Source organism: Sinohyriopsis cumingii, chromosome 4, assembly GCF_028554795.1.
Source record: "Sinohyriopsis cumingii isolate HCF-2022 chromosome 4, ASM2855479v2, whole genome shotgun sequence".
NCBI lineage: Eukaryota > Metazoa > Mollusca > Bivalvia > Unionida > Unionidae > Sinohyriopsis > Sinohyriopsis cumingii.
Window position 1 is genome coordinate 23,050,885 of NC_142964.1, and position 12,984 is coordinate 23,063,868.

A 12,984-nucleotide genomic window follows, 5' to 3' on the forward strand; every position below is an offset into this window, starting at 1 on the left:
GTCCGTGTATCAATGCTGTGACTGTGGGGGAGGGAAATAGGTCTCCTTGGTGGATTGTTTGCAGACTTCATTTATCTGGCTCTCAAAAAGGAGATTAGAGGATAAAGGCTGTGATAACTGTAGCTTGGCCTAATGATGATCCTTAAGGAAGGTGGAGGGAGATGGCACTGCATCTCATTCTGCCAACTGTAAATTTATAGCTGCTGTTACGGCATTGGCTAAGGTGTGTTCAGCAGCTCTGTTCAATACTCAGGCCAATCTATAGACCAACACCCATGCATGTCCTGCGGAATTTGAGGTGGAAGAAGGTAAGATATGTTCTGCCTGTTGGAAGATAGCCATGGATACTAAGTCTAACATAGTCAACAGTTACAATATTGCAGTGTGTCATTAAAAAGCCTTTGAATCCATACTTATGGAGTATGGCCTTGTCATCCCCAAAGAAGTGATATTAAAGGCGATTACTGGAATGTCCAAATAAAGTACTGTGTATGGCAATTGTAGAACACTGGTGAAAGTTTGCTGGTAGGCACTTTTTTGAGAAAAATACAGTTGAAGCTCAGATCATGTAATTGATGATGAAGACAGTTCAAAATGTCTGTAAACCTGCCTGAGTGAGGAAGTAATTTGAACTTGGATTATTCCTTTTTTGTCATAATATCAAGGGATGCTGGAGCTCCAGTCCAGGTAGTTGACTGGGTGGGAGGAGGAGGGCAGAACGTTGGAGGTAAAAGGCAGAAAACTTCTTTGAATGAAGCTCTTAAGACTGAGTCTTCACACTACATCATATAGCCTAGAAGCAATGAAAATTTCCAGCATCATTTCTGGTTGCATGAGGTGAAGCTAGCATCTCTTGTATTGCCTGAGAATTAACTGGCAAAGAGCATTGAGGTCTGCTCCTCAGCAAACTCATTGAGTGCCCTGAATTCGATACTGTAACTTCCATGCAATGGAAGAAAGCCATCTTCATAGCTGCCAACCCTCCAGGTTCACAATTAGTGAAATTAGGGATAAAAATTAGTGAATTTTGACATGAATTCGTGAAGCGATCTTCGAGTCTGGGAATATTTGTTGGAACAAATGTAGCATGGTCTCCAGCTGATAAAGGTTGATTGTGTTCGACAAGAAAACTCACAAACAATGCTTCAGCACTGGTAGTTGCAGGTCTTCCATCGATGGCTTAAAATATTTCAGAGCTGAAATCTGATGCAATTTCTTAATTTTCCCAACCTCTATGTGCTTTTTGCTACCAATGTGCTTCCTCACATCATTTCTGTCACAATACCCAATGCTAAAATTTGCGGCACACTGTGTGCAAAAAGCATGATGTATATCCGTCTTTGGTGACAGAATGCACGGCCAATCTTTGGTATATTCCAAACTACACTTTTTGTGCAATACATTTCTTTTTCCTTGTTGGTGAAGACATTTTCAAGATGCGATGCCAAATGGTAATTCAAATCATTGTTTGTGGTGCATGCACGGAGCAAAATTTCAGTTAGTCCCCAGTTTCTCTCAAAAGCATTTGTAAAACTACTCATATACATATAGATTAAAATAAGCTAAAATGCTTGCTACTGGGCCAACTATAGTTCCACTAATATCACGACAAGCAGTACTGGACCATTTCGGCAACTGTCAATATCGTGACTAGCACTGAATGGGAAATCAGTTATTTTGTTAAAGATTTAAAATAAATGAGAATTGGGGAATTCATCATTTTTTTGTACGAGGCATGAATCTGTGGATTGCTAAAAAAGTTGTGAAATTCACACCAAAATCATGAGGGTTGGCATATATGCATCTTTGTGGGGAGGATGTGGTCCAATTCATTAAGTTGGGACGGATTACAGGATGTTTGATCCATGTAACTGGCCTGTTCATCTGCTGTGCAAGATGATACTTTTGGCTGTTTGCTTAGCCCTTTTTCCTAACTGTTCAGTTATATAGAATCAAACCCTGAAGTGGCAAGACCTATAGGTAGTGCAAATTATGAGGAGTCCTGTGGTGTTGAACTAGGTACTGGGGCTGTCTCTGACCACATATATTTTCAGCATTTTGATGCTGAGCATTATTTGTTGGTTTATTTGACTTATCTGTCAGAAATTTCAGCACTGAAGACATGTCAGCCTGTAGATTTATGATGTTATCCTTAGCTGTGTGTTTCTGTGATTTGCCTATGGTTTAATCTGTAAGACAAATAAAGCAGAAAATACAAACCTGTGTAACCCTGCACCCGACTTTTTTTTAAAAACAAAATGTTGGTACATAGCTATACCTTATAATGTTTTACCTGGAAATTAGTGAAAGCAGACAACAATAAAGCCATGAAGCATCCAGGTATAATATAATGACAATACTACATGTAACAAGGCTCAATGATGGCTTACACAGGTAAAATCACAGAAGCTTGATGCCCAAATGCTAAGAATGGATTGGTATGGAAAACTCACCTGTATGTACCCAGTCATAGTGGAATTGCACATATATTAAGATTTTTCTATAAGCACTAGAGACTTGCATGCACATAAAATATAATTATAACACAGACTTTACGTGAAGTCACATAGGATGCATGTGCAAGCAAAAAATGTGTGAAGACATCAAAGTGTTAAAAGATTGTAAACAGAAATTTATCAGCATAGGAAGAGATGAAAAGTTGGTAATATTGATGGAGAATACTTTAATTATATCTGAAGTGGAAAAACTTCTCCAACTTGTAATGGTATATCTTCCAAAAGTAGATTATGGCTTTTGTGAGGTCTCTCATGAAAGTATGCTTCTTAGCATGAGCAGAAGTAGTAATTGAGATATTCATGGGATTTGCAACCAATCCTAAAACTAAGGGGGAGCACTCTGCCTAACTGCCACCTAGGTGGACCGAAAACTGTTAGTTTCTTTTAGCTAAAAGTGTTATCTGGGAGGGCTAGATTTTTGCAAGGTAATGGATGTTCTCATAAGGTATTATGATTGGATAACGTATTTAAAGAAGAAATATTCATCTGTCAGATCAAAACTGATAGCAAACTCATTTGGATGGTTGGAAAAGCAAACTGATCTTGTTATCTCCATTTTGAATTTCAGTGAGAGTATTAACTGATTTAGTCAACTCAGATCAATGATCAGCATGAGTTTGCATTTGGCCTTCCTGACCAGCAAATGCCTGGAGGAGAACCTTGGAGATCGTGATTCTGAACAATCTCCACTACCCGCTTCTTGATGAGCATCCTGATCTCTAGCTGTATATGTGTGTCCTTTACTGGGTCCAACGGTAACTCAAAAATGAGAGGACAAAATGAGAGGGTTTTGGCAAAAGGAGAATGAAAATCCCTTTGAATTGATTTAGATCACCCACTTGCTTTTTGGAAGATTGATCCAATGCTCTGGATGAAGGCTCGGGGGTTAAGAAACTTGTCTCCTAACCGCTTTATAAGAATGATTAGCAGGTTATCTCCATATGTAGGGTTGAGATCATGGCTGGTTTTGGTAGTGACCAGCGAATTACTCTATATTACTTCACCCCTCTGAATCATGTCTTTGAGGATTGGTCAGAGAAGGTTTATAAGGCAATGGTGACTGCACAGTGAGGTGGAGGGGCAGTTCTTCCCTATCATACCACTGTAGGGCAAAGGGGAACCAAAGGGAATGATGCGCAGGGTCAGGGCATAGCATGGTATGTTTGAGGTAGACCATAAGCATGCATCCCACTGCACAAGGTCAAGGTTGATGGAAATGATCAAAACATTTGCTATAGAATGGTGGGACACCCGATAGGGTTGTTCAGCCATGGACCTCATGTGACGTCACGAATCACTACCTCATACCTAAAAATAGGATTAAGCCCCCCAGCTTCAGACAAACATTACAATATGGCGGCTCAGTACCATTACGTTTCACTGACAGAAGATGATGTTCCTGGTTGAAAATTACCTTATGCTTTCATAGAAAATCACTCAGTGGTACAGCTGAAATGATGGTTACAGTGCAGAGATCTCAGCATCTGTGGAAATCTAAGCGATTTGATCAAAAGGTATGTAAAATTCAGTGTGTATATACTGCATGCATTCCATGCTGCAAAAACAAAAGTTTAAGTAAAACGAGCACATCATCCCAACAAACAACAAAAAAATAAGTAGATAGACCACCAAAGCATCATTTCAATTTTGCTCTAAGTGAAAGAGGTGAATTGATTTGTAAAAAAAATGTTCCTTGTATTGAAAATCAGAGCAGCAATGCATGATATTGTCCCCCCACTTCCAATTCATTAGCTCGCAGATGCAAAATATTATTATCTTTTAATCGGCCATGAGAACAAAGATATGTGACCTAATAGTCTCTCTATCACTCCAAGCCCTTATGTGCTTGTATCATTTCTGTATCAAAGGGTAATTCAGTGATGAATTAGTTTGTTCTGTAATATGGGGTATTTGTTTCTGTCAGTTAGGTTCACTGGGTTTTTCAAAGGTGTGGTGTGAAAATCAAATTTTAAATGGTTTGTTTGTTTAACTCTGTTATTATTATTATTATTATTATTATCCATCTATCTTTGCAGGGTCAGACAATGCATAGAAGCAGTAAACAGTCCATTTCTATATCTGTTGATGGTGGTAAATGGTATGACCTCAAATGGAAGAGACTGAGGCACAGCACCAAGACAGACCTAAAGCTTCTATTCCCCCTATCACAGGATGGAATATTTTTCTTTCAGTTGATTTTCCTAAGCATTTTAATGCAGGACATATGCACCATCACATTATAGAATCAGTGCAGTTTACAGGACAAACCCAAAATACTGATGGGAATGAGAATGATGATGATGTGCAGGACTTACATACAGCTAAACCTTTAAATAGAGGAAGAAACTATTTTAAGAGTGGCCATATACAGTCAATGAAAGACTGCGAGAGGAAAGGTAGATATTATTTTAAAGCAAACGTCAAGGCCTCTTATGTAACGAGTACTATGTATGATACAATGGTACAGATTTCTAAAGACAATGGGTTTGGACAGGTGTAGCCATGTTTGTGTGCTTCTCTTTGTAATGCTGGACTGTTGGAAAGAATGGAACTGATGCTCAATCATGCACATTAAAATACTTTGAATGGAATAAGGGACGTAAAAGATATAAGGACCCAAAGTGTGTGTTAGATGTGAATTATGAAAATATCAAGAAACAAAAAGTCAGTGATGTCATACGGTATGATCCAACACCACCATACAGTCAGCATACTCCTCTGAAAGCTGTCACAGATCTGTTAAATGATATTGAAAGCAACTCTAAGTCATCATCAGAAAATATGTGGCAGTCCGTTCTTTATAGGCAATATGCATAATATGAACTAGATGCGGAATCAAAAGCACTTCTGTGTTAAAAAAGGAGTGCTCGTCTCCAAAACATTTTGATACCAAACAGCCCTTACCCACAGGAAATTGTAAAGGAGCAGGGAAGTGCCGAATGGTATTTGGAGAGGCACATTAGGGTCACAGCCTCAGTGAGTAAGACTGTGTTAACAGCAAGCAACCCAGTCTGCTCATTCCATTTTAAATAAAATTTTGTAGGAGGAGATGGCTTTAAAGTCTCGTGCAATGTTATATGGAATAGAGAATGAAAAAAAATGCATTCACAGATTATTTAACTAAATCTAGAATGGAAACTGAAGGATATTCTGCAGTGAAAACAGGATTCAATTCTTGCTTGTAGTCCTGATTGATTAGTTTTAGATCCTGAAGAAGAAAAAAAGTATGGCCTGCTTGAAATAAAATGTCCACAGATTCTTCGGGGAAAAGGTATTAGGAAGTTTGATGAACAAATAACGAGAAATTAACAAAGTGGCTTCTGTATGTGAGGATCCAATGGACATATTGAGTTAAGAAAAAATCACACATATTCAGACACAACTTGGTATAATGGGACTTAAATGGTGTGACTTTGTGGTATGGTCTGGTATACATTTTGAAAAAATAAGAGTAAAATTTGACTCAGATTTTTGGGGATCACATTTGGAAAAGCTAATTTCATTCCATCACAAATGGTTATATCAAGAATTCTTTGAAATGAGAATTCCAAGAAGGCTGATGCCAAAGAGTTTGTGATAAAAAATCAGAACTGCAGATAATTCATTTCACTAGGAAGAATCTTGACGGCAAGAGAAAGATAATGAATCAATCAATTTAATATTGTACAAGACAACTAATACAAATTAAAAGTAAGTATGTATTTGTGAGAAAATGTTTAATGAGGTACAATGTGATATTTACATTGACATGTAGTGTGTGCATGTAACAGGCTGAAATGTGATTAAGAATACATTTTTGTTTTCAATCAAAGTATCATTATTGTGTGTTTTCATGAAAGCTGCATGTTCCAAAATGTTGTCTGCTCTTTATAATTGACAGGTGTATTTTAGAACCTGACATTGTGTTTTCTATTGTGATTTATATGCCAATAAAATTAAATTGTACAAAAATCAACTTCAACAAAGATTTTTCATTTCTTATTCAGGGCTGCCTGTAAATTATTGGAAGGTCATTGGGAGATAATCATTTAAAAAGAAGTTCCTGGAAATTTACAAGACAACAAACGACATAAACAATCTGAGTTACTATTGGTTCCAGACTCAGTGGCATGGTCTTGTGTAATAAATGAAAGCTTTTCACTCTTTCAATTGCCCGTTCCACATGAATTCGATGTTTAACCACATCTTTGGTTAGTGCCTTCTCTTGTGCAGTGAAAACCTTCCTGTCCCTGAATTAGGGATCAATGATAAGTTCAACTTGAATCTCATTAAAAATGTTCTTGATATTAAAGCCCCTATCGGCCATCATAACATCTCCAGGGTTCAAATATTTTAAGAATCCAGATTTAAGTACAATTTCCTTGTCAGAAATGGATCCTTCAAAAACACTGCTTACATACATTATTGCACCATTGGGGGCAACAGCTATGAGTACTTTGTAAGCTGAATGGGCTTTATAGATGGAATAGAGGTTTCCATGTCTTTGAAAATTGCTTGATCGCTGAAAAAAAAATTCTGTGCAATCAATTATACATCTTATATTCTTGTATTTTTTCAAGGATCTGGGCATTTTTTCCTTCACACGGTATCTCTCTGCAAACGTAAAATCCTTCAAGGATAAAAACTGGGTGTACAAAAACTGGACCCATGTTGTTGTAATATTTGACACAGTAGCCTTGCTAACACCAAATCTATAGGCTAGGTCCTTATTAACAAGCCCAATGTCATTAGTGCGTCATTTTTGGGTGACAGGCGACAATTTACACCAGAGCTGACTTTCGATTTGCTGCCTTTGCTGTACCAATATTTCAAATGTTTGACAGCAGAGCTTATAAAGTTCCACAATGTCACAAACTGGACCCATGACAAGCCTGTATAAAATTTACATTTCTGATCATCATCTTCAACTTCTGATATGTCCAAGTGGGTATGACAAATATGCTGCTGTATTTTTTCGGGTATTTCTATTTTTCTATTTGATGCACTTTGTTGTAGCAAATGAAGCACAGATTTCAGCAGCTTGTTCTCATTTTGTAACAACTTGTTCTCACTTTGTAACAACTTGTTCTCATTTTGTAACAACTTGTTATTCCTAAACTAACATCATGTGTATCCTTGAATATCATTGTCTGGCATTCAGCATCTTGAGTGCATTGCATTTCACTCACAATGACACTGTCAGATGTGCTGTCATTATCATGAGAACTTGTCATAAGTGGGATGGTATCCATTTGTCTTGGAGAGTCCACATCTGCAAGAGGCATCCCAGGGCTACAAGCCAAATCAAGCAGTGCTTGTGCTACATCCTGTGTGTCCAATTTCAGCTGCTTCTTAGTCAAACTATTTATGTCTCTCTCTTTGGGTGGTTTTCTCTTGTTGCAGAAATGTCGAATCTGTAAAGAAAAACAAATCAGTAAGAGGAATGGGATCAGAAATGGGAGAGGGTAAGTGATGCATGCTTAGGCTAAGTTTTTGTATACTAAACCTTATTCCCAAGTACACACACACACACACAGACATACACACACACACACAGACACACAGACACACACACACACATCAGTGTGGGATCCAATACTGCATGTGATAGTCCAAATGCACAAGGTTATTACATCATCATGATAACTATAAAGTTTTGTGAATTCCATAAAGCAATTAAGGTGGATTCATAAAACCTGATGATAAGAAAAATAGATGGACAAATGGAATCTTAGTCGGGTATCACAATTTTCTAATATTAACTGGGTCTATTTAGAATGTAATTATGTACATGCCAATTAAACATAGTGAAACAAATTATGTAAATATTATACACACTAGAATACACCCACCCATATTGCAGGATAATGTTATCACAAGACAAATGTCTTAATAACACATTCATATTCACATGCAGATTTTCAGTATGACAAGGTTATTTATTACACGTTTCTTAGGAAACGGTATGTGCAGTAGCATTGGTATGTATTACCTACATGTATATATACATAAACACTTACCTGTATAGGCGTTAAAGTCGCAGGCATAGGGTCGGGATGCTGCTTGCTGGGTCCATTCCCACCAACGAAGTGAAGAGTACAAGTCAAAGTTTTCCCTTCCACAAGCTCTAACCCATCAACGACACCTGTCAAGATCTTTGATTGGGTTTGGGAATGGAATGAAAGTAACTCTCTTCATGTAATCTTTGTTGCCATATCTAGAGTCACTATGGCAAATACCATAACAACAGTGTTTTACAACCATTATTTAAGCATAAAAACAAATGTTATCACTGAGAATACGATGAAAACAACAAGAAGGTTACTCAGGGCTGATTCTATGTTTGTCCAAAAACAATGTGGCAGATGGCGCAATGCCAAGCGGGTAAATAGCTGGCTGAGCACCTTAGCTATCCTCTTGGTCCATACATGAGGCAGGCACAAATAAAGGAGTGATTCTTTTGTCTTTCAAATTAGCACATTCTAAACATATCAAATATTGCCACTACCTGCTAATTACACTGATCAAGGGTCAGCTGGCCACATGTTTGGTTCCTTTGTGGCGTGATGACTTTATCCATCATGAGGGGAGTTAACTCTTACCACTCTTAAGCCATTGCATTAATGCCGTTGGAATAAAGTATTTATTGCGCAACTTTATCCAGGAAAATATATAAATGAAACCACTGTATTGTTATTATTATTGTTACATTTACGAGTATAAGTCTTACACAGATTTTGTCATCAGAATGCTCAAACGAACATTGATTGACTGGTTCTGTTAGTCTAGTAATAGATAGGACCAACATTCAAGACATGGTAGCTTTGATAGCAGGGCATTATACTCCTAATCTAAGGTTTGCAGGTTCAATGCCTACCAATGCCTTCTTGGTATGATATTTGAAATCTGACTTACCTAGAGCAGTTGTGAGAAGGCTGAAGTGATTGGTAAGTCGCTGAACAATCTTGACCTCATGGCCAAACACACACAGTGCCACACTTTCCTCTGTTATGTCATTTTCTTGGAGAGAATGTTCCATGCCTGAAAGTAAGAGTTTAGATTATCCTAGTACTCATGACATAACATTAGCATATCAATCTGGTATATTTATATTTAGCCCACTCTATGTAATAATCTGGTATATTTATATTTAGCCCACTCTATGTAATAATCTGGTATATTTATATTTAGCCCACTCTATGTAATAATCTGGTATATTTATATTTAGCCCACTCTATGTAATAATCTGGTATATTTATATTTAGCCCACTCTATGTAATAAGCTGGTATATTTATATTTAGCCCACTCTATGTAATAATCTGGTATATTTATATTTAGCCCACTCTATGTAATAATCTGGTATATTTATATTTAGCCCACTCTATGTAATAATCTGGTATATTTATATTTAGCCTACTCTATGTAATAAGCTGGTATATTTATATTTAGCCCACTCTATGTAATAATCTGGTATATTTATATTTAGCCCACTCTATGTAATAAGGTGGTATATTTATATTTAGCCCACTCTATGTAATAAATGAAGAGACAATCAGAATATTCAGGATTTTTATATGACTTTACAAAACCTAGTACCAACTGTAAATAATGCAAACCCAAACATTCCTTCACATTACGTACTGGCAGATGAGGGTCTCTGTTGCGTGCCTTATAGCAAGTAAAACAAAGAACAAATACACAAGTCTGCTAGTACATAACAGTTTCACTGTATTTCTCTCATAGCGGCAAGTCTATTTTCTAAGTGTTGCAAAAATTTTCATCTTTGTCAAAGAAAGTTATCTCCAATGATAACCCAACCTATACTTTTCTTCACACTGACAAAGTTGGCCCCATGTGTTTATTATGGGAGAAATGCTGAATACTTCTGCTGGAGTTTGGGTGCATGTAGGGACTGATGCTTACATACCCGCTATAAAATGCCTGATGAAAGTGGTAGCTTGATACCAGGCTCTGCTCTCAGCCATACTAGAAGAGATGTCCAGGCATAAGACTGTGCAAATTTTTCCAACCTTCTCCTTTGGTCCTGTAAGGATTCACAAAGAAAGTTATTGTACATGGTACATGTTTTTGTCAGAATTTCTTTATGATATTCTCTGCAAAAGATAAAATTAAAATCTTGCAATATTTGTTATATTTAGATACAGTGAACAAACCAATTAATAATAATCAGAGTATATTCATGGCATTTGCCACCAGTAATCAGAGTATAAAAGTTGTCCTGCTATCATTTTAAAAGAAATAAAATCTACTCAACTGTATCTTAGCTCCATTTAACCAATGATCACATTTATATGAAAAAATATCACAAACAGTTCTTTTCTTACTAAACACTATATACTTAACAGATGATCTCATCTTCCGACTCCAAGCCTACTTCAGGATATGAATCAATCTCTCTCTCTCTCTCATATATTAATATATATAATTAATTTATCTGATTTTAATATCTTTGCCCTAATTGTTCCAACAATTTATGTCAGGTGAGTCACAACTATTAATAGCGGACTAGTATACCCAATCCAATGATCCAGGAGTGTTTGGGTTACCTCTCACCTAATTACACCTGATTAACAATGGGTAAACAAAACAGAAATAATGAACACTGTCTTTAGGTTAAAACAAATTCTAGTCCACAATTTGTACATGAGGTTAATTTCTAAATAAAAAGTGAATACCAACATTTGACCTTGGTTTGAATCAGTTTTATTCAAGCATCATATGCTGCAGGTATCTAGTTCAGTGTGATTATCACACAGAAGTATCTAGTTCAGTGTGATTATCACACAGAAGTACCTAGTTCAATGTGATTATCACACAGAAGTACCTAGTTCAATGTGATTATCACAAAGAAATACCTTGTTCAGTGTGATTATCACATAGAAATACCTAATTCAGTGTGATTATCACACAGAAGTACCTAGTTCAATGTGATTATCACAGAAGTACCTAGTTCAATGTGATTATCACACAGAAGTACCTAGTTCAGTGTGATAATCACACAGAAGTACCTAGTTCAATGTGATTATCACACAGAAGTACCTAGTTCAATGTGATTATCACACAGAAGTACCTAGTTCAATGTGATTATCACACAGAAGTACCTAGTTCAGTGTGACTCTGCACTAAAATTAAAGAGTCTACACAGTGTTCAAATGGATAAACCAGGTGCCAAAAAAGTGTGCCAGAAAACCCAGACAACGCAATACACAAACATGTCAGAGGACCAGAAAACATGTCAGGGCACTCAGACCATACCAAAACCAGCTATTAGAAAAAAATCATTATGCACACAAACAGATGCAACCACACCAATTAAACAAGATGAGTCTCTTCTACAGGTATTAGATGGGCAGAGCCAAAAGTTAACTAAAGCACATGCTGTAAACACTGACCATCATGTGTCTCATTCGACATCAAATCCAGGTACTGAAGAAACTGTTCTAAAGACAACCTCCAATTACCCACAACAAGGAGCTAAATTAAATACAAATACTAAATACAGCAGTCACCAAACTCTCAGTCAGTCTAGACATGGAAATCAAGAAGTTCAAACAATGCATCTGAACCCCCCACTGGTCAAAATCAACAACATAGTTAAAGACAGATCTCTTCTCATAGGATCATCAATAATCAAAGGAGTAAGAACAAGAGGGTTATATAAAACTGACGTAAAAACTCATAGAGGTGCTACTATTAACACTATTACAGAAAAAATATTGGAAATGGATATGTCACCATATCATACTGTAATTCTTCTCATTGGTGGCAATAATTACAGTAATGGCCAATCTTTTAAGGGCATTGAGGATGATTATGAAAGTTTGTTGTATGCCATCAGGTCCAAAAACGCAGAGTGTAAAATAATCATCTCAGGTCTACCGCCAAGAAGGGATGCACTTATGACTCAACTAAATGACACCCTGAGTATGTTGTGTGAAAATTTCCAAATACTCTTTGTTCCGCAATACTGGACCTTCTTCAAAGACAATCGAGTGAACCAACAATTGTACCAGCGAGACCAAATCCACTTGTCCAACAGAGGTACTGCCATGCTCCTTAGGAATATAGACCAGTACATAAGACTTATAAAAGGGGTTAGGCATGAGTCAGACAACTGCTTGTATTGTGGAGAGCACGGTCATGTAACACAGCGGTGTCTGCATGGAAAACAGATTCGCTGCCATCTTTGTAATGAACTAGGACATAAGCAAAAGTTGTGCACATACCAATAGGTAGAAGGCTATGATGTACAGGCCTATGCAACACATATCCAGCAACAAAATGCATTAGAATATGTGTATACTTTTCAATGCATTAATTATAATTCTATAAACAGGTTTCAGGCACTATCTGATTTGTGTACAAAGTGCAACTTGTTAACATGTAAACAACTGTGTGATACTGTTCAAGTTACTTCTCCCTCTGAGGCCCCCCAAGTGTCTAATATGTCAATGTCTTCTTGTATGT

At 36.9% G+C, this 12,984-nt stretch overlaps 2 protein-coding genes across 4 annotated transcripts in view; both read right to left on the reverse strand.

The window, feature by feature from the left end:
* The window catches only part of LOC149800809 (uncharacterized), a 96,999-nt gene that overhangs the window by 46,024 nt on the left and 37,991 nt on the right, over nucleotides 1-12,984 (reverse strand). For all 3 annotated transcript variants that reach the window (XM_089954801.1, XM_089954803.1, XM_089954804.1), the window contains exons 7-8: nucleotides 10,424-10,540; nucleotides 9,411-9,536 (exon numbers count right to left, since the gene is read on the reverse strand). In XM_089954801.1, coding sequence (XP_089810927.1) covers nucleotides 9,411-9,536; nucleotides 10,424-10,540 — 243 coding nt within the window. The remainder of the gene's footprint in view (nucleotides 1-9,410; nucleotides 9,537-10,423; nucleotides 10,541-12,984) is intronic.
* On the reverse strand, nucleotides 6,229-9,400 carry LOC149800810 (uncharacterized). The gene is made up of 2 exons (XM_089954805.1): nucleotides 8,516-9,400; nucleotides 6,229-7,909 (listed from the first exon to the last, which is right to left on the reverse strand). The coding sequence occupies exons 1-2, from the start codon at nucleotides 8,540-8,542 to the stop codon at nucleotides 7,529-7,531; spliced, it is 408 nt and encodes a 135-aa protein (XP_089810931.1). The 5' UTR covers nucleotides 8,543-9,400; the 3' UTR covers nucleotides 6,229-7,528.

Bases quoted from the DNA above. Each gene is read 5' to 3' on its own strand.
- LOC149800810 (XM_089954805.1), bottom strand. From the start codon at position 8,542: ATGCCTGCGACTTTAACGCCTATACAG. The intron at 7,910-8,515 runs GTAAGTGTTTAT...TTTTCTTTACAG, and splicing joins CGACTTTAACGCCTATACAG to ATTCGACATTTCTGCAACAA.